Below are 21,690 nucleotides of genomic sequence, written 5' to 3'. Positions count from 1 at the left end.
AATTTAGTAGGCTGTTAGCTTAGCTTAGCATAAGCTAGAAGCAACATGCTAAGCTAGCTTGTTTCCATCCATATTTAGGGTAACTAGATCTGGCCACCAACACCCCTAATAATCCCATTATATTGTGCATCTCCATTCAGTACAACTGAAGTGTACATTTCTTTTTCTAAGATAGTTTGTCCCTTAGTTATCTTGCACTATGCAAGATAACTAAACCACAATGTAGGAAATTAAAGTCTGGGAATTAAAGTACATGTTTATTAATAGGCAAGCCAAGGCAGTTTATTTGTATAGCACATTTCATGTACAAGACAATTCAAAGTGTTTTACATAAAAGCATTACAGATGGTTAAAAAAAGCATTAAAGTAATAAAAGGTAGCAACAAATAGCAAAATACAAAATAAAATCATAAATAAAATGAAAATGATTAAATGCAAGATAAGTTGAAAGTTACAGGTGCAGGTTTCATGCTCATGAGAAAAGAAATATTTTTAACCTGGATTTAAAAGCGTCAACATTTGGTGAAAGTTTAATCTCCACTGGCAGTTTATTCCACTTGTCTGCAGCATAACAGCTAAATGCTGCTTCTCCATGTTTAGTCTGGACTCTGGTCTGGACTAGTTGACCAGAGTCTTTGGATCTAAGAGCTCTGCTAGGTTTATATTCTCTGAACATATCACAGATGTATTCTGGGCCTAAACCATTCTGGGATTTGTAAACAATCAGAAGGATTTTAAAATCTATTCTGTGACTGACTGGAAGCCAGTGTAAAGATTTCAAAACTGGTGTGATGTGTTCAGATCTCTTAGTCCTGGTTAAAACTCTAGCAGCATCTGGATGAGCTGCAGATGTTTAATGATCTTTTTAGGAAGTCCTGTTAAAAGACCATTACAATAATCCAGTCTACTGGAGATGAATGCATGGATGAGTTTCTCTTGGTCTTTCTGGGAGACTAAACTTTTAATTCTGTTGATGTTTCTGAGCTGGTAAAAAGCTTCCTAGTGACAGCTTTGATGTGGCTGCTGAAAGTCAGATCTGAGTCTATCAACACTCCAAGGTTACGAACTTGGTAGGTAAATTTTAAGAGCCCAAGTCTCCAAGAGTTTACCAATACTGACCCTCTTCTCTTTGCTACTAAACAGAATAATCTCAGTTTTGTCTTCATTTAATTGTAAAAAAAAAGTTTTTCTTATCAAGGTGTTTATTTGCTCCTGACAGAGACTCTACTGGGCTGCAGCTCAATAGATAAGAGTGAGCGAGACATTGACTCACTGATCCAAACCACCAGGATCTACAGCAGGGACATCGGAATGTCATTCGGACTGGAGAAATGTGGCCAAATGGTAACAAAGAGAAGAAAGGTAGTCCATGCAGAGGGCATTGCACTCCCAGAAGGCAAAATAACAGATGTTGAGGAGAGCTACAAGTACTTTGGCATACCACAAGCAAATGGCTACCACGAAGAAGCCACAAGGAAAGCTTCCACAGCCAAATATCTGCAACGAGCAAGGCAAGTCCTGAGAAGTCAGCTCAATGGCAAGAACACGAGCCGGGCAATTATAGCTATGCCCTGCCCGTGATCAGATACCCTGCTGGGATAATAAGCTGGCCAAAAGAGGAAATTCAGACCACAGATGTTAAACATGGAGCTGTTCACCATGCATGGAAGGTCCCACCTCAACTCCAGTGTCCAGAGGCTATACACTAAACTGTGCAAGGTTTTTTGTCAGTAAAACATACAATACAGTCTCTGATTTTAATACAGAAAACACCAACAACTTGTTTATTTGTCCAGTTTTATTTGAATTAAATCAGGCTATAGAGTTAACTGCATACACTCATTGAACAGATCATCAGTTTTGTCAGACATAATAATAATCAAGCCAAGTTAATCAGTGATAATAACTATCTGAGTCTAAGTGTTAGACGTGTTGAGTGCAACATACAGAGGAATAAAAGATCTACCACAGGCTGATGGAAGAAGCCATCAGCAAATGTGTGTGTCCTTAATATTAACTCCTCAACATCAGAGCCCATTTTAAACCCCTTGTGTTTCCTGTTAATGCCACACACCTGTCGACATAAGGAAAAAGACTTGCTGTTTCTAAAAGACTGGAACAGCTTTGATAATCATCATAGTTCAATTTGTGCGGTTTATAAAGTGGTTTCTTCCAGCACAGTCTAAACAAAGACGATGTTAAGATAAAAATCATCTTGCCAAAGAGGAGTCGGGTTAATTCGGAGCTCCGGGACCCTCTTCAGCTCCCGTTAAGGGGGCGTGCTCATCGGGCCCTTTCTCCAGCATGAAGAAACATTCAGCTAAAACAACAGACCACCTCCAGACAAAAAAATAAATGTTCCTGTTAATACAAGTCACTGTAGTTTGTTCATAACCGTCTCTTCTCTTACAGCCAACGCTGGTCATTTCGAGAGGTACTAACTATGAGTTCATAATGAAATAGAGAAAAACAAGCCCTTCGGTGCCTCCAAACATGCAGATAGGAATGTAGTGACAGCTAACAGCATTGCTGTTATTTGACAGGTGACATCAGAGAATAAAGTTAACCCAGTTTAGCTTAATACTTGCAAATCTTCAGGATAAATTACTGTTTATACTTAACAACATAAATAAGATATAAATATTGCTGGCTCCAGGCCAGACTCAGCAACTGGATTTATCCAGTTTGAACATCAATACATTTCGCTTTTGATCCAAATATTGATAACAGCTGGTTTATGTTTGTAGATCTGTCCCTTAAATTTAAAGACTTTGGTCAAATTAACCGCCATTATCCTAAAATTAAGAAAAGAAATTAAATTAAAAAATCAAAGTGCTTTACATTGCCTCTCCACTGCATAGCATACTGTAAGGTTCCAGCCACAGGGTCAGCTTACAAAAGAGAAAGAAAACAAACCTCCTCAAAGTTAAAGAAACTAAAGTCTAGAGTATTTACAAGGCATTTTACACTCACATTCGCCTTAAAACAACATGTGCCCCAAGAACTACGGGAGTTTTCTGACAAAAATGCTAGAAATTTATACAAAACCAACTGTGATTTTATACATCTCTGAGCACTTACTGTGTCGTCCACAGAACTTACGACAAAAAGAAGATACTCTACAGAGGTTTAGACAAACGCTAAGATAAGTTAGCAACTTGCTAATAGCGATGTCTACGACGGACACACTGAGGATGGAGGAAGGCGTGCAGCAGTGTGTGCTGGTGCGTCTCGTGTCCTCTGCTCGAGAAGAGATGAGGGCTTGATTAAATGTGTGTAAGACATGAAAAGTGAATGTGTCTGCCTGGAATGGTTAGAGGATGATATGTTTGGAAGCTTTGAGTCTGATCACTTTCATCACTGTCGTTGGATTGGTATCAGCCCTTTTCTCTCCATCCATCTTTCTGTTTTCTGTATTGCTTTGTTTGTCCTCTCCACCGCATGAACATGATAGATGGAAATGTTCTGGCAGCAAAATGAGTGCTCCGTTCCCCCCGTGTTTAAGTCTTTTAGGTCTCTGGGTTGGGAGTGGCCAGCAGGGGCACGTTATCCCTCCTCCTCCTGCCCAGCGGTGGGCGTCTGTACTGCTCCCCGTCGGCCAGCGTCTGGGGCAGCGGCTTCCTCTTGCTCTCGGGCAGCAGCAGGATGGAGAGCACTGCCAGAAGAGCCAGAGAAGAGTAGACCACGTGGTGCAGGAAATACCCGTAGTGGTTCCGCAGATCCATGATGGGGGAGCTGAGACGGCCCACGCAGCCCAAGGCAAGCACGATGCCCACACCGCTACCCCTGCAGACACACAATGCCTCACTTACAGATAGAATTTCTACTCATATCTTCATGTGTTAGCAATTTCTTGTTGTAAAAAGAAAACACACCCTATTTCTAAGTCAAAAAACAAAAGTAGTGTGTGAAATGTCAGTCCAGCCTCACTGTTTCCATACCAGCCAGGTGCTGCTGATTGAGCACTAAAAGTGTGATCACCTCTATGACAGCAGAAATTGCATCATTCATGTGTGTATTAAAATAATGGACAAGGAGGAAAGACATCAGAAACCATCTTAGGAAACCTAGGCTAGGTACACACAAAAAGATTTTTTTAATCTGATGATTTATCTGGTCGAAACCTCACACGTGAAAAAAAAAAAAAGATCAGGCATTTAGCAGTTTTGATCGTACTGTGTGTGGTGCGCTCCGATAATCTCAGCACAGAACAACACACACATAACGATGCTGTGCTGCAACCGATCTAGAATCTAGTCCTCAAATGTGATCTAACAAAAACGAAAAAGAAGAAACACAGTAACAACTGGAAAAACAAAGAAGAAGAACCATGGCAACAACTGGAAAACACCTAGCATGGCCGAGGACATAACAGACTGGAGACGGCGTAAACACGCACTTTATATCCTTCCTTGCTCTCCGGTCAGCTCGCTCTCTGATTGGCTACATTCTGTTCCACATCACCATCCACAGAGTCACAACTCAGGAGTCGCTGGCTTTCCACATGCACTTGAAGATATTTGGTCGTATATATGTCCGATTGTCAGCTACGACCCATTTCAGAGCCGATTGTCGGGATGAAATCGCTCATAACACACCTCAGACCAAATGATAATTTTATAGTAAAATCTTATAAAACTCAAGATAATCAGGCTTAAGATAAAGGGGCAAAATCTGGAAAAAAACAGCCTGATAATTTTTTTGTATGTACCTAGCCTTAGAAAAGAAGTTGTTATAAGGTCATAAGGTCATTTCCAAATTAATTGGAGTCCATCACTCTACAGTTAGAAAGATCATTCAAGAGCAGAAAGTATTCAAGACAGCTGGCCACTTCCAACCCTTTAAAATTCTTGATATCATAATTGAACATTTTCTTTGAAAAACTCTGGCACCTAAATGGTTAAACTGCATCTTTGTCTGCACAATGTTGCAGTATTTGCATTACCTGATGATGGTGGGCATGATCTCTGCAGTGAAGAGGATGCAGAGGGCAGCAGTGGCTTGAGAAGAGAAGAGACCCAGCACTGAGAAAACAGTGATGGCCGTCTCGCTGAGATCTAACAGAGAGGGGCAAAAAAAAACTTCAGTTTTTTACATGTTTGAAACACTGACCCAACCTGCAGCCACCCAGAAGTCACCCCAAATCTTATCGCTGCCCCCTTCATCTGTGATGCATGACTAAATATTTGACTTTCCTGTCACTGCAGTGTCCTACATTAACTGAGAGTTATTTTCCTCATCTGCCACTAGGGGGACACATAGATTCAGGCAAAGATAGACGTAGGTTTATACACAATGCTGTGGGAAAACAAAAGACAAGTAGGCTGGATTTTTCCATGAACAAAGCTGCCATGTTTGCTTTTAATCTACTTCATAATTCATAAAGCACAAATTCAGTACAACGTAACAGGTGAACAGCTGATCTAATCTGAAATCAGCATCCAGTTAAAACCACATTCATAGCTGCAGGTATTTTAGGAGACGAAGACTTTCATTCCCAGCATAAGGCAATAACAATAGGGGGTGATTCCTGGCAAGATGAAGAGACTTTGCTGGGTAAAACTATGAATAACTTTCCCTGTTTGTCTCTATGTTTCTATTGAGAAACCACACACTGATAACCAAAGCCTGCTTACACTCCATGAGTCCCAGGAGGATCAAAGAGGCCAGGCCCGTCATCGTCATGGACAAGAGCAGGATGCCACGGCGACCGCACCTGTCTACGGTCGTCCAGAGCAACAGCCAGGCACCACCCCCTGCGCACACAGACAGCAGGTACGTCCAGTAAAAGCTGGGGGCGGTGCCTCTGACGTCACCTCGGAAAGAGCTGTAGCAGTGACTAATGCCATGAGAGATGAATCTGAGGGAGGAAGGGCACAGAGCAGAGGAATCAGTGAGCAGAGGTGAATGTCAAAACACTTGAGACTGAAGCACAGAGCTAGACAAACAGTAAGAACCAACTCAAAACTGGAGGTGTCAGGAGTGAGGAATGACTTACGAGGTGAAGCCTAGCACACACATGTTCTTCCAGATGTTCCTGCTGTGGAAGAGCTCAGGATAGGACAGCTGGGGGCGTGAGGAGGGAGCCGGTTCTGAATCCAGCTCTGCAGGAAGCAAACATGAGAGCAGTTTTTAATTCATTATCCATCAATAAGAAGGGAGGATGGTCTGGCCTGGTCTCTCATCAATCAACAGCTCAGTCTCAACTTGCTGGTAATATTTAGCACAAAGACACTAAAAACCTACAGAAAATACCATAACCTGAACATTTTCTGGCAAAACCTGAAAAAGTTTAGTTTATTTTTCAAACACAATAAAAGAAAACAAAGCGAAAAAAAAAGTGAAAAAAAATCCAGAAAATAGCAATCACTAGAATAAAGTCACTGGCAAAGATGGTAAAGATGGACATACAGATTACTTGGGGCCAAGCACAGTTGTGAATGAACGGTGGCAGGTCCACAGCAAGGGGCACAAATGTTTGTGGAAAAATGTAGAGAAACTAACATGAATTAATGGGATTTATGTCATTAAAATAAGCAAACAGAAGTTTGCAGAGAATGCTCTGAAACCAAAATGAGGTCAGAATAACTGAAAACAGGTCAAGTCAATGTAGACAAAACAAATGGAAATTACTACATCTTAGTTGATGTGATGCCCACCATCACTTACATGTAAACAGCTTCAGAGCCCAGTTAGGATCCAGCTTAGGCTTTCTTCTAGTGTTTTGCTATTACTCTATCCTTACTCCATGTTAGGTACTTTCAATAAATCCTGATTTATAACTGAGCATAACTGCCTGCTCTGATTGTGAGGTGGGGAGTTGCACCCAGGCTTCATAAACTGATCATCTGTTTAACTAAACAAGGACAGAGTGAGCATCTGAACTCAAATGTACCTGTGAAGCTCTCATCGTCCCTGTTAGAGTTTCTTCTCTCGCTGAATGTGTTCATGTCTGCAGATCGCTCTGACAGCAGGAGCCAGCGAGGAGACTCTGGAAATACACCAGGAACGCTGCAGGAGAAGAAAGGCCTTTGATCTCAGGTCACTTTTACCCACAATCACAGTTATTAAGAAACCTGGAGATTTTGCTGCTGTAGCCCAGATTTGCAACTTCAGCATGAAAAATAAAGAATGCAGGTCACAACGTAATTGACTTTTTTAATCCATTCTTATTAAAACCTGTAATTCATTGCCTGTAATCTCGTTTAATTTAGTTTTAAAGCAGCAGTGAAGGCTTGTCTTGCAGCAGGGACCTTAAAAGGACTGGGTACATTAAATAAAATAGCCTTAATGTGTTCTGACGTGAGCACAAAGGCTCAATGTGATGAGCGGAGTGGATCAATACAGCCCACCAAAGCATTCAACAAGCCAGCTGGCACTTTATCAGATAAACAGATTCGTCTGAGACGCAGTTTTAAAAACTATGTAAAACAGGAACATGTATAAACAAATTGACAAATCGTGCACACATGTTCGTACCCGTAGCTGAGAAACAGCGTTAAAGGGGCGGCTCCGGCTCCCAGCAGCCCCCGCCAGGACTGGCAGCCGAGGGCCACGGCCAGCAGCAGCAGCTCTCCAGCCACGGTCATCAGCCCGGCCAGCATGGTCGCCAACAGCCTGAGAGACGGCTCGCACAGCTCCAGGCCTGCAGGACCAACACACTGTCAGTCCTCACAAATCTCATGGCTTATGCATACCACTCACTTTATTTTACTAATTTAGTCATTTGATTCTGGATAAACGTGGCAATTTAAACCCAAATATGAATTTGTGTGATTGATTGAAATATAACTAGATCAGTCAGAGCCGGAGGAAACAGAACAGATAACAAAAATCAATCATAAATTCATGATGAAGCCACAAATCTTTAAAAACCACCTCACAAACTCATGCAGCTTTTAATTTTCCATGTGTGTTTGGTCATTAAGCTTCATTACCATGATGAAGAGCGGCTACACCACGAATTATTCAACTCAATCACTCTGAGATTTCACAAACAATCACAGTAAAAACCTGATGTAAGGTTAGTTATTGTCTGAGGGAGGGAACACAACCTGATTTGTGCTGCAGCTATAATGGAAAACAAAAATAATGAGACTGACTGGATCATTTTTTGCACTGATACACTATTTTTAATTCCATCTGGTGCATCCTCAGGATCTCTGACAGACGATTTACATACTTTAGATGCTTCACTCACGGGTGATATACAGAGTGAGATAGACTCCAGCGCTGGCAGCGGCCAGGCAGAAACGCATGACGATGAAGATAGACGGGTATGGAGAAACGCACACCAGCACCCCAAATACCACCGACAGAGTCAGAGAGGTCAGCAGGGTCTTGAACCTGCCCAGCCTGCGTAGAAACACAGAAGAACCGTGATGAAGCGTCAAACCTGGATGAGCAGACATGAAGTGTGACCAACATTTTGTCCAGTAAATGTTTACAATGTTTAGTATAAACACTGAGAGGGATTAGATCAGAAGTCTAGATGCTGACTTGTGTTCATTTTCATCTGAGACAAGAAAATAGAGCAGCCTTCAGCTTTTAAAGGTCTAATTTTGTTTAGTTTAATTTGAATAAAGATTTAATAACCTGCACACATCCTGTTCAAACAGGTGATCTGCATGTTACACAGATGTAACATTAAAAAAGGCTGATTTTAATTTGTACTTTCAACAGAGCACAACTGATCTTTGATGGTCATAAATCAACAGGATCATCAGCTAATTTTCAGCTGCTTGGGGGTGGAGCAGTTTTGTTTCCCGCTGCCAGACTCTTTGTGTGTCTCCCAGGAGGCAGCATTAATTCTCTAGTCTTAACAAACAGATGCTACGCTCACTTGGTCAGCAAATTAATGAGGCCTCTTAGCTGATTAAACAGGCACAACCCCCCAAAAAAGAAAAAAAAAAAAAACTACAACTTCCCCTTCCAGCAACACAGTATTCTGAGACTACAGAGCATAAGACTGCTTAACTCATAAAACAAGGCATGCAGTATTAAAAAATGACTTTACATGCTTTCATATCAGCATCTGTAACATTTACTGCTTGTAGTTAATTAGCTTGTCGCTTGTGCTTTTCCTTCTGCAGTATTTCTCGTGTGTGATGAACAGCATTATGAATCAGCACTTGGCTGCTCCATCATAAATCTCTCTTTCTGCTGGAGGACACAAGCGGCTGTCTGACAGAGGAGCCACTAGATATGCAGCTAATTTCATCTGAACATCTGTGCTGTTCTTAGCAGTTTTGCGTGTTCACCTGCATGCTCGTCTCTGTTACAAGGACTGCAAACTAAGACCAAAAGAGTGAAAAATGAGGTCTGAATTTAACAGCTCTGAGAACTTACAAACTTGCTACCAAAACTTCTCTGGTTTAGTTTTGCCTTTTCGATTTAATAAACATACTTAAACAGCAGGAGAAAAAGTGCATACATTACCTGTCAGCTGCATAGCCCAAACCAAGACAGCCAGTCAGGATTCCCAGGATGAAACACACCTCCTCCACTGGGACCAGCCAGTACTGCCCACACACCAGATCCCACTGGATAGCACCGAGACAAGGACAAAGGTTTGTCACTGAATATTTGCTCATGTTAAGACAATATGTTGTGTTCTATGTGAGCAGACATGTAGAAACCTCCACAGATCAGGACTGATTAATGAAGAAATACTCTTTCTATATTAATTCACCCAGTTAACTAGCTATTTATTTACAGTACAGACCAAAAGTTTGGACACACCTTCTCATTCAAAGAGTTTTCTTTATTTTCATGACTATGAACATTGTAGATTCACACTGAAGGCATCCAAACTATGAATTAACACATGTGGAAGTATAGTACATAACCAAAAAGTGTGAAACAACAGAAAATATGTCATATTCTAGGTTCTTCAAAGTAGCCACCTTTTGCTTTGATTACTGCTTTGCACACTCTTGGCATTCTCTTGATGAGCTTTCAAGAGGTAGTCATCTGAAATGCTCTTCCAACAGTCTTGAAGGAGTTCCCAGAGATGCTTAGCACTTGTTGGCCCTTTTGCCTTCACTCTGCGGTCCAGCTCACCCCAAACCATCTCGATTGGGTTCAGGTCTGGTGACTGTGGAGGCCAGGTCATCTGGCGCAGCACCCCATCACTCTCCTTCCTGGTCAAATAGCCCTTACACAGCCTGGAGGTGTGTTTGGGGTCATTGTCCTGTTGAAAAATAAATGATGGTCCAACTAAACGCAAACCGGATGGAATAGCATGCCGCTGCAAGATGCTGTGGTAGCCATGCTGGTTCAGTATGCCTTCAATTCTGAATAAATCCCCAACAGTGTCACCAGCAAAGCACCCCCACACCATCACACCTCCTCCTCCATGCTTCACGGTGGGAACCAGGCATGTAGAGACCATCCGTTCACCTTTTCTGCGTCGCACAAAGACACGGTGGTTGGAAGCAAAAATCTCAAATTTGGACTCATCAGACCAAAGCACAGATTTCCACTGGTCTAATGTCCATTCCTTGTGTTCTTTAGCCCAAACAAGTCTCTTCTGTTTGTTGCCTGCCCTTAGCAGTGGTTTCCTAGCAGATATTCTACCATGAAGGCCTGATTCACACAGTCTCCTCTTAACAGTTGTTCGACAGATGTGTCTGCTGCTAGAACTCTGTGTGGCATTGACCTGGTCTCTAATCTGAGCTGCTGTTAACCTGCGATTTCTGAGGCTGGTGACTCGGATGAACTTATCCTCCGCAGCAGAGGTGACTCTTGGTCTTCCTTTCCTGGGGCGGTCCGCATGTGAGCCAGTTTCTTTGTAGCGTTTGATGGTTTTTGAGACTGCACTTGGGGACACTTTCAAAGTTTTCCCAATTTTTCGGACTGACTGACCTTCATTTCTTAAAGTAATGATGGCCACTCGTTTTTCTTTACTTAGCTGCTTTTTTCTTGCCATAATACAAATTCTAACAGTCTATTCAGTAGGACTATCAGCTGTGTATCCACCTGACTTCTCCTCAATGCAACTGATGGTCCCAACCCCATTTATAAGGCAAGAAATCCCACTTATTAAACCTGACAGGGCACACCTGTGAAGTGAAAACCATTTCAGATGACTACCTCTTGAAGCTCATCAAGAGAATGCCAAGAGTGTGCAAAGCAGTAATCAAAGCAAAAGGTGGCTACTTTGAAGAACCTAGAATATGACATATTTTCAGTTGTTTCACACTTTTTGGTTATGTACTATACTTCCACATATGTTAATTCATAGTTTGGATGCCTTCAGTGTGAATCTACAATGTTCATAGTCATGAAAATAAAGAAAACTCTTTGAATGAGAAGGTGTGTCCAAACTTTTGGTCTGTACTGTATATTTAAAGCTTTGGAGTAGGGCTGCAACGATTAGTCGACGTTGTCAACAATAGTCGACAATAAAAATAGTCGACAACATATTTAGCCGTCAACTATTGTCTGCAAAAAAAAAAAACTACAGAGTGAGGCATCGTCTTCTAATCTTATCTGTGCTGAGAGTTGCACAATGCACATGCGCAAAGAGGGGAAAAAAATACAGAGTGAGACATCGTCTTCTTTTTTTTATCTCTGCTGAGAGTTGCACATGTGCAATAAAGTCCGCCAGGGGAAAAATATGGTGGCGGACTAGGGAGCAAAACGGCGGCAGAGATAGTCAAAAGTCTGGGATAACTTCAAGTTAAACTTACAAAATAAATTAAATACATGTGAGATTTGTAAAGCGGACCTTTAAAGAGGAGGCATGTTGGACTTACATAACCTCATGCAAGATTTCAAAGCTGAAAGTGAAATAAGATCCATTTATAATATACGTTATAAATCATGAGATACATAATCCGATTGGTCGACTAGTCGTTTTAATAGTTAGTGACTAATCGACCATCAGAATAGTCATTAGTTGCAGCCCTACTTTGAAGTCTGAGAGTCGAGTCTACTACTTTGTGTCAGTTGTTAACTATAGAACTACTCTAAAGTTCCCCAAGGCTCCATTTATGGCCCCCTGTTGTTCAGCATGTACATCCTCCCATTAGCTCGGATAACGGAAACAAACCAAATATCTCATATACTGATGACGCTGTATTACAGTGTCACTGGGGGACTCTGGTCCCATACAAAGCTTAAGAAAATGTCTCGGTCAAATCAACACTTGGATGAATTTTCTTCAGCTATTTTAAGATAAACATGAAAGAATTGTCTTTGGAAACAAAGATGAGCATCTAAAGATTTGTGCCCAGCTTCAGTCAGCAATGTTAAAGACAACAGCAGTAACCAAATCAGTATTTTCAACACCTTAAGAATATATCTACAATAAGGGGGTTGAATGCTCAGCAGGTTTTAGAAAAACCTCATCATCATTTGTTTGCAGTAGTCTTGACTTCTACGATGGAGCTTTTACAGGTTTCACGCGAAAAAATCCTTAAGATCACTCAGGTTCTCAGGTCTCTACACTGGATTTCTGTGTGCAAAGAATTGATTTTAAAATGTTCCTGCTAGTGCACAAGGCACTGACTTGTTCTGGTCCAGAACATATACAGTATTTAATGTGCTGACACCATTTGAGCCACCAAGACTTCTAAGATCATCTAGGTAAATCTTAGAAGGGGAAAATTCTGGGAAAATTGGCGTTTAGTTTTTCTAAGGTTTCAGAAAACCTTAAATTTGCTCCAAACTTTAGTTCTTTTAACTCATGTTACTCACTATATTATTCTTTTTTGTGTGTCTTTTGATTGTGTACAGCACATTGGGTTGCTTTATACATGTAATATGCCATATAAATAACTTGCCTTTCCTTACTGAAGTACTGATGCATTACAAACTGAGAATGATGGAGTGTGCAGCCTTCAAGCCCATTAGATAATGGAAACACAGGACGAACAAAACCACATAATGCTACTGATGTTGTGGCTGTGATGGGGAGGTGTATCTCTATAATTATTACTAAACCTGCAATAATGTAAGGTGAACTTACAGCCTATTGGATTTCTGATGCAATGAAAATACAGTGCGTTCTGTCAGAGGCTTCTTCAGGTTTGCTTCAACAAAGAAAGGTACAGAAAGTCATTTCTGCCAACAGGCATTGCTGTACAAAACAAGAACTCAACAGACTAATATTAGTTAATTTGGGGTAAAAAATAATTATGACATTATAATTACCCCTCAGGAATTAGTATTTTTCATTTTATTGCTTTAGACATGTCCCTGTGTGACTAACTAAAGCAGTTCAACCACACAGAAAGTAAAAGAAAAAGTAGAAACAAAAACAATATCTGCTGTCAGATCAGAGTTTTAATCACATTAAGCCGACACAACAATTTGCATTTACAGCTGAGCGCTGCTAACATTGCTGCCTGATGGCCACTGAAAGCAAAGTGGTTTTAATGATCCAGAGGAGAGGGAGGCGGAGCAGAGGGCTGCTCATAAAAAATAAAAAAAGCCTCACATAATTGCAACTCGTGCAACGAAACATAATATCACATAATATCCGCTGACCTGCTGCTGAGACTCAGTGCCACAGCAATGCACATCGACTGGGAAAACCACAGTGCTCATATGAGTGGAATGCTCACGGATGGAAGGAGTAGGCCGGAAATGAGCACAAACCAGTACTGAAACTCCCCAGACTGGTTTGGTGAAAGAGACTTGGGCGTCATCAGGTTAGAAACCTGACCTCAGTGTACGAATCCTGTCTGCCACATTATCACAGTGAGAAGGTGATTTAGTTTAGTGACAGTATTTATTGATCAATGCAAGAGGTGAAGCCAATCAGAGGCCTGAATCAGCACAGCAGAAACAACTCCCATTTGCAGCAATTTATACTTCCTCTGTATGAAAACAAACTATTAGCATGCTTTTACAAAGCTGACGGATTTGCAAACCTGCTAAACGCCTCCCTTGGCAGCATTTAAGCATCTTCAGCATGCTGCAGTGGAGTGGGTGGATTACCAGCAAACTGCACTAATACCACGGACTGGAGGACTGGGTGTGGTTCCTACATTATAGGTGCTTCAATAAAAACACACAGAGGCCGGAGTGTGACCAGCCGGGTGACGAGCTGAGCATCAAAAATAACAAGACTCCTCTGAGGCAGAATAGGAAAATGAATCACCCGGAGGTGTGGGTACATGGCTAATAAACAGGTTTGCTAATGTTTTTCATGAGAGTAGCTAATCTTAAACCTGGCAGCAATCAATGATTACCATGAATGAGGCTTTTAGGAGGAACAACTCAGCAATTCAACAAGTTTAATTTCCTCTTTTAGTTTCCCTTTATTTGAGTACAACATCTCTCTTTTTCTCTTAGAGGTAATTTCAGTAAGTGATGGATAGCTTTGTTAAAGTGATGTGTTAAAGGAAGCTCTGATCTCTGACATTCCACAAATGTTTCCTTGAATTCTCCTTCTTTGACTCTTTCGGATCAGTACGCTGACGCAGATAAAGAATACATTTCTCAGTCATTATCTGACCTGGTTTCAAAATCACCCGTCAAGCCAAATCTCTAAAAACTGTGTCAGTGGAAACGTTCCTCCTCTCATATTCTGCAGAAAACACATAAATGGTGAGTGTTTTCTTTCTGGAATGATTAGGTTAAAAACAGTTCAGCTTTTCTGAAGCCATAAAGGGCTTTAAGACGCTGTAATAAGTAAAATCAGAGCAGTTTCCCCTTTGAGGCAGGTCTGCTGATTTAAACGAGTCTCATATATCCCTGAAATCTCCCTCTTGTAAACCCTAAGAGACATTTTTCTGAACAGGTCAACATGAATTAGCCTGCCATCACAATCCTCTGTACAGCCACAGTCAGTTGAAAGTCTGACATCTTGAAAAAGGAAATTATTCATTTTTACACTTTCCAGCTACTTTATTTGGTCTACCTGTTCAATTCTTTGTTAACACAAAAGTTTAACAACCAATCACATGGCTGCAACTCAAGACATTTAGTCATGTGGACACGGTGAAGTGACTTGCTGAAGTTCAAACTGAGCATCAGAATGATGAAGAAAGGGGATTTAAGTGAATTTGAACGTGGCATCGTTTTTGGTCTGAATATTTCAGAAATTATTAATCTACTGGGGTTCTCACACACAACCATCTCTAGGGTTTACAGAGAATGGTCTGAAAAAGAGAAAATACCCAGTGGGCAGCAGTTGTCTGGACCAAAATGTCTTGTTGATGTCAGAGGTCAGAGGAGAATGGGCAGACTGGTTGGAGATGACAGAAGGGCAACAGGAAGTCAAATAAGCTCTGGTTCAAACCGAGATATGCAGAATATCATCTCTGAACACACAACACGTCCAACCTTGAAGCAGATGGGCTACAGCAGCAGAAGACCACACCGGGTGTCACTCCTGTCAGCTAAGAACAGGAAACTGAGGCTACAATTCACACAGACTCACCATCACTGGACAACAGAAGATGGAGAAACGTTGCTGTTCTGACGAGTCTCCATTTCAGCTCCACATTTACATGGTAGGCTCAGAATTAGGTGGAAACATCATGAAACCATGGCTCCATCCGACCTTGTATTAATGTTTCAGGCTGCTGGTAGTGTAATCGTGTGGTGGATATTTCCTTGGCAAACTTTGGGCCCCTTACTAGCAACATGTCATGGTTTAACCACCACAGCCTCCATGAGTATTAATGCTGACCATGTCCATCCCTTTATGACTACAGTGTAGCATCTTCTGATGGCTGCTTCCTGAAGGATAATGCACCATGTCACAAAGCTCATCTCTACCTGCTTTCTTGAACATGACAATGAGTTCAGTGGACTCCACAGTCACCAGATCTCCATCCAATAAAGCAGCTTTGGGATGTGGTGAAACAAGAGATCGTCATCATGGATGTGCAGCAACTATGGGATGCTGTCAAGTCAATGTGGAGCAAAATCTCTGAGGAATGTTTAAAAACCTTGTTGAATCTATGAAGAATTATGGCAGTTCTGAAGGGGAAAGGAGTCCAACCCGGGTCTAGTAAGTCTACATAACAAAGTGTTCATTCAATAATCAAACTACCAGCAGAGAAAGGTGAAGACAGCATAGCAGCAGCTGGAATGAAGCTAAATAGATCAAAAGGATGTAACCTCTAAATACCAAATCTATGAAGTCTTTGCAGCAACTCCCCTCCCAACAAAACTCCACTGAAAAAAGACTGTAAACTACACATCATGATGGGTTACCAGTCAGCAAGAACCAAGAAACCTCTGATTTACTAAATGAAAAGAATCCCGCTACTTCTGGGAATGTCATGTATGTAATGTTATTGAGCCATTTAAAGTTAAAAGGCTGACACGTTGTAAAACAGTGGCTCTGTTGTTTGAAGCTTCAGAGAGGCAGCTGTGTCCCCATCAGGAGCTTGTTTGTCCGTTTTTTGAGTATGAATGCATGCAGCTGAGGTTAAGTTTGGAGCTGCTTTGCAGAAAGTGAGGCCGCGTGTTCTGCAGGACTCTGCTGTAGGTACACGATAAAGAAATGCCTATTTTAAATCTATGTATATACTAAAGTTTAAGCCACATCAGGACCAACTCAGGTTTATTTACCTCAGTAACAATGTTGTTCTTCAGACCCTCCGTCACATTGTAGTCCCACCCGTTCTCACAGTCCACCACCGCTGACTGGCTGCCGTTGACGTACTGTTTACACTGAGACGGCCCCCCATTGTCGCCGGGCCTCTCCCCCTTCTCCCAGGGCAGGGAGGCGTTCAAAACGTCTGGCGACAGGACGGGTCCCGGGAAGTGGCAGTGGTGGTGAGGGGAGAGGGTAATGAGGGGATCGGAAGAAAGCAGGAAGGCCAGGAAAAGGTTGGGCAGGATGGAGAGAGCAATCAGCACCCTCTGCTTCTTCCTCCCCAGGGCCAGCACCATCACCTCCCCCGTAGGGGGCAGCAAGGGTGGCGCAGGGATGGAGGAGGAGGACGGGGCTGGGGAAGAGGGCACTGGGGAGGAGGGGAGGGATGGAGGAGGAGCGGGGCACGGGGAAGGGGAGACCAGGGGCGGTGAGTCTGGTGATGTCATCGCTCTGGGGTGGGAGGGGTTTAAAACAGAGATGGGGGAGGATGTTGAGGGGAGAAATCTGTGGAAGTAAAGAAGCTGGGTCACATTAGGACTCGAGCACACATGTAAACAACAACGTTTATGACGGCTGAATTACATTTAGCTGCTTCAGGCTGAAGGTCCTGGTTCTGTTAATGCTGCTCACACTGCAGGGCTGTTTAAAAGACATGTTAAAAACATAAATACCTCCTTTAACGTGGAGCTGTGCCTTTTAAATGTGCCCTAAAGCCAGAAAATCCTGTACAAATCAGCACTAAGTCCGGTTTAACAAGTACTATGATGGTGGTTAAGATCTTTATGCTAACACAGGTTTTCTTCTTCAGACATAAACGTGGCCAAACACACTTGTTTCAAAAGAAGAAATGCAAGAAGAAATACTGTAATAAAAGAGAAATTAAAAAGTAAAAATGATGCAAATGACTAAGGCAAGACAAAGCTAACTTAGTACAGTCCTGCAGTTCATGACGATGAATAAATTATACTGATGTAATATTCCTGATGAAAAGACGTGTAAGACACACGTCTGATCATTAAACAGTAGAGTAAATTTAACCCCTTGATGACCAGTGTTGCAGTATTTCTTTAATTTCTTTTTATTTTTATTGATTTAATCTATTTGGTTTTTTTATTAAATTTGATTTTATTAATTTTTTTCTTTTTATTATTAATTATTTATCTTTATGAATTTATTTAATGTTTGATTTTAATGTGTTTTATTCCTGTTATTTTTTCCTTATTTTTTCCTGAATTTTTTTTTGCTTTCATAAAATTGTAAATAAATTCAGGTGTTAAGGGGCTAAGGTAATGCCCAGTAAGAAAAACTGTATACAAACATGGTTTTAATGGTTTATATGGAGAAGGAAAGGATTTAATCAGTTGCTCTCACATATTCATTATTACAGCTGTTACATAACTTTGACATTATGAACTATGTACTTGTGGATATATAAATATATAGGTCTTTTCTAATGGCTGTTCAGTGCATATGCATAAATATACTATGTAGATTGATGTATTGTTACACCCCTAATAAATAGATCCAACATCTGCATGTCTTGCTGACTTTTCTGGTCAAACTTAAAAAAGGTTAGTGTGTTTACATGTAACTCCAACAGTTTTCATACACTTTTTCAACCTGCTGATAATTATTATTAGTTGTTATTTTGACTCTGAGTTCTGGTCAAAAACATGGATTTTTAGTTCAGACTAACAAAGAATGTTAAATTTAAGAATGAAAATTACCAGCAACTGATTTACGTCCAACTTTACAGGCTCATCTCTGATATGATGGTTAAATTATTGATTTTTCTGTGAGTGATTCGACTGTGACCTTTACTCAGCCTCAAGCTAGAGCTTTCGGTCTGAGGAAAGAGTCAGCCATTAGCAAAGATGCAACAGCTCGCTGTGACGACTGAACGTTGCTTCTGTTGAAAAGGACCATAACAAGCAGGTAAAAAGACCCTGAAATCCCTCGCTGAGCCCTCAATCGTTCACCTCTAGGATTATGTCTTTGCTCAGTGAGCTGGTTTAGACTAAAATATTTTAAAATATTTATAACTTTATAAACATATAAATTTATATTAAAATTCTTATATTTTTATTTACAATTTTATCAAATTTAATATTTTTATCCAAATGTATTCAATTCATATATATATTAAATATGTTTTATATTTTATTTTATGTATTATATTTCTGTTTTATATTTTTTATCCATCTAAAATTTTTTTTTACATATTCATTACAACTTAAAGCTGACCATGTATCTACAAAAACATTTAACTCCTTGGCACATGTTGCACATTTGAATCAAACCCCTTCATTTTATTTCTTTTTATCAGCATTTATGATGGGATTTATTGTGTTTATCAATTTGCTTTTACCCACTGACATATGTATTATCTTATTTATCTTTATTTAGTAAATATATCTTTCTTTAGTCTTTTTTTTTCCTGTATTTACCTTGTTTTGTCTATTTATTGTTTTATATAATTGTAAATAAATCAAGGCATCAAGGGGTTAATCCCGGGTATCTGGAAATGAAAAATACAGTATTTCACATTATGATTATGAAACACTGCTTTATTAAGGTTCACTAAAATGTGTCATCTGTGGTAAACTGGGGAAGGATTCATTTAGGATTCAGTTTATTACCTTACAGTAATTATTACTCAGTAATTAATCTAATGCAGATCCACTGATCTTTATGTTAGTGTTTGTAAACTGGAAAGGGAAAGTAAAATGATGGTCTGTGTTATAAATCTGCCCGTGCCCTCCCCAGCAGCCTCCTGCACATGGTGCTCCTCCAGCGGCCAACCCTGCCGTGTTTTTCTCCCACAAGGCCAGAACTCGTACAAAAAGAAATTCCACAGGGTTACATAAGAACTTTGACACGAGGTGGGGAAAAAGGGGGACGTGGGAGGAATGTAACACGCAGGGGCCGGCTGGCCTCTGTGAGAGCTGAAAAAGAGAGCAGCAGTGTGGGGAGCACAGAGAAGGGAGGAGGGGGGTGAAGCAGCTGCTGGGCCGGACCAACGAGACACCTGCCCCGGCAAAACTGAACCAAAGCGTACGGGTTTTAATGCCACATCTGCTTGACTCTAAAACTAATTTTATATATGTGTGAGTGTGTGTTGTTACTCACCTTTAATTCAAATGCTGCTAAATCTGAGCCAAAATTAGCCCGTTTTCTTCACCAAATATCCACAACATTGCGAGGTGAGACGAAGTAGTTTCACAGCATTCACTGGATTTCAGCGGCGGCTCGACACCGTTCTGCTTTTATCTGATAAATAAAAAGACATTTCTGTCCTGATGACGTACTGCGTGTCACTTATGGACACCAAGGCTGTCTTTGACTTCAGCAAGGACACCGGACTCCTGTTAGTCTCGAGCTCTGCTAACCAGTTTGACATGTGATGCTGCCCGCCGGGGATGCTGGACTCCTCTCCTCCTACCGTTGCCGGTTTCCAATGTTACGATTTAGTCGAAGTTTCTGAAAGCCGACGTGACGTAAAATAATTATGTAATCCATAACTGTGTCCGACATCACCTCAGAGGGAAACGCGTCGTCAGGAAGCGGACAAAGAGCGGGTGGAAAACTGCGGAGAGCTGTCTGTTTAAAGCAAGGGAGCAGCTCCGCCGGCGGCTGCAGTCTTCGTGAAAAATCGGCTAAAATCGTCGAAGCGACGTAACTTCGTAACACAGCTGTCAAAGATCGTGTATGCTGAGTAAGTGAATCCCTCCTAACATGGACATGGAAACTGTTAAAATGTACTGCACAAGAAAACAACTCCAAGTCACTTTATATTCTAAATACCTGTAAGAGATTTTTCTTCATATATATATATATATATATATATATATATATATAGCATTAGAAGAAAGACTACATTAAAAAAAATTAAAATAAAAAAGGGGACTGTCACTGGAGACCAAAAAAAGACCATCAACTCATATTTGGAGAACATCTTTGGTTACACTGTTAGTTGTACTGAGATCATAGTGATCTTCATGCTATCATGCTTGATACACTATATTAAAACAATTTGTATATTCAGACATCATATAGATATTGTCATATGATGAGATATTATTAGGACACAAGAAGCCTTTAAACTGTCCACTCAAGACAGACTCCTGAACATTGAGATCACAGACAACTTTGACATGAGCTTGTAATTATTTACTATAGGTAGTTAATATTACCCATTTTTGTTTTTTTCTTGCATAATAAAAAAAACCCAGTTTTTTATGTTAGTTAAAATCGCAAACTCTTTCACAAAATTATTAAAAAATATATATAACAGACAGATCGGTTGTGGATAATTAATAATTATTGTATTTGTTAATATCAAATTTGTCATATTTAGCACTTTCATGAGGTATCATGCTATCTTCTAAATTACCTACACAAAATAACGCATCAAACTTGTAAAAGGGGGGAAAGTGTGCACAGGAAGTACTTTTATTTGACAGTTATGACAGTGTGCAGAATTTAGTGTCAGAGTGAAACATCTGTCTTTGTGTACTCTTTGCTGCAGACTGTTCGCGCGCAGCTGTGTGCCGCGTGGTGGCGCCATAAATTACGTTTCCATAGAAGCCACAGGTGTAACGCTGCACTTTGATAAGCCAGCTGAGTCCAGTTGCGGATTAATAGTAGGAGTACAACGGAGGAGAGGCCCATAATTTTCCTATCTTGCATTCACATTTAAACGCTAAGTTACTAAATGTAATACTCTAGTCTCGTGCAGCTTATGTTTCATGTTTTTATGGCTGTTAGTCTACACTTGATGGCACCAACACTATTTTAGCAGCTTCCAATGAACACCTTCCTCCACGGGACTTTCCCGGATATTGATACTGAATATAAAAGCTTTTGATTAATATATAAATATATATATATATATATAGAGAGAGAGAGAGAGAGAGAGAGAGAGAGAGAGTGAGTGAGTGAGTGAGTGAGTGAGTGAGTGAGTGAGTGAGTGAGTGAGTGAGTGAGATAGATAGATAGACAGACAAACAGACCAAAATGTCTGTCTTCTTCTGTGCCAGTGAAAGTGTTTATGTCACCACAAACAGAGAGAATGATGGCGGACACTTTCCCTCTAAATATGAAGGTAACATAGAAATTAGTTTTAT

At 40.7% G+C, this 21,690-nt stretch overlaps 1 protein-coding gene across 2 annotated transcripts; it reads right to left on the bottom strand.

Moving 5' to 3' along the window:
* Window positions 1-1,752: 1,752 nt before the first annotated feature.
* slc22a17 (solute carrier family 22 member 17) lies at window positions 1,753-20,267 on the bottom strand. Of its 2 annotated transcripts, XM_041969078.1 has the most exons (11): window positions 19,694-20,267; window positions 17,147-17,203; window positions 16,537-17,068; window positions 9,439-9,542; window positions 8,201-8,355; window positions 7,480-7,645; window positions 6,896-7,011; window positions 5,999-6,104; window positions 5,637-5,860; window positions 4,946-5,057; window positions 1,753-3,786 (listed from the first exon to the last, which is right to left on the bottom strand). In XM_041969078.1, the coding sequence occupies exons 3-11, from the start codon at window positions 17,008-17,010 to the stop codon at window positions 3,510-3,512; spliced, it is 1,734 nt and encodes a 577-aa protein (XP_041825012.1). In that variant the 5' UTR covers window positions 17,011-17,068; window positions 17,147-17,203; window positions 19,694-20,267; the 3' UTR covers window positions 1,753-3,509. The 2 variants fall into 2 exon arrangements, with proteins under 2 accessions (XP_041825012.1, XP_041825011.1); XM_041969077.1 differs by lacking the exon at window positions 17,147-17,203.
* Between the last annotated feature and the right edge of the window lie 1,423 nt (window positions 20,268-21,690).

This window comes from Melanotaenia boesemani, chromosome 18, assembly GCF_017639745.1.
Source record: "Melanotaenia boesemani isolate fMelBoe1 chromosome 18, fMelBoe1.pri, whole genome shotgun sequence".
Classification (NCBI taxonomy): Eukaryota; Metazoa; Chordata; class Actinopteri; order Atheriniformes; family Melanotaeniidae; genus Melanotaenia; species Melanotaenia boesemani.
Note: the sequence above shows the minus strand (reverse complement) of the source record. Positions and strands in the feature narration are given on the sequence as shown.

Bases quoted from the DNA above. Each gene is read 5' to 3' on its own strand.
- slc22a17 (XM_041969078.1), bottom strand. From the start codon at position 17,010: ATGACATCACCAGACTCACCGCCCCTGGTCTCCCCTTCCCCGTGCCCC. The intron at 8,356-9,438 runs GTAATGTATGCA...GTTTCTACGCAG, and splicing joins TTGGGCTATGCAGCTGACAG to GCTGGGCAGGTTCAAGACCC. The intron at 6,105-6,895 runs GTACATTTGAGT...TGCTTCCTGCAG, and splicing joins GGACGATGAGAGCTTCACAG to AGCTGGATTCAGAACCGGCT.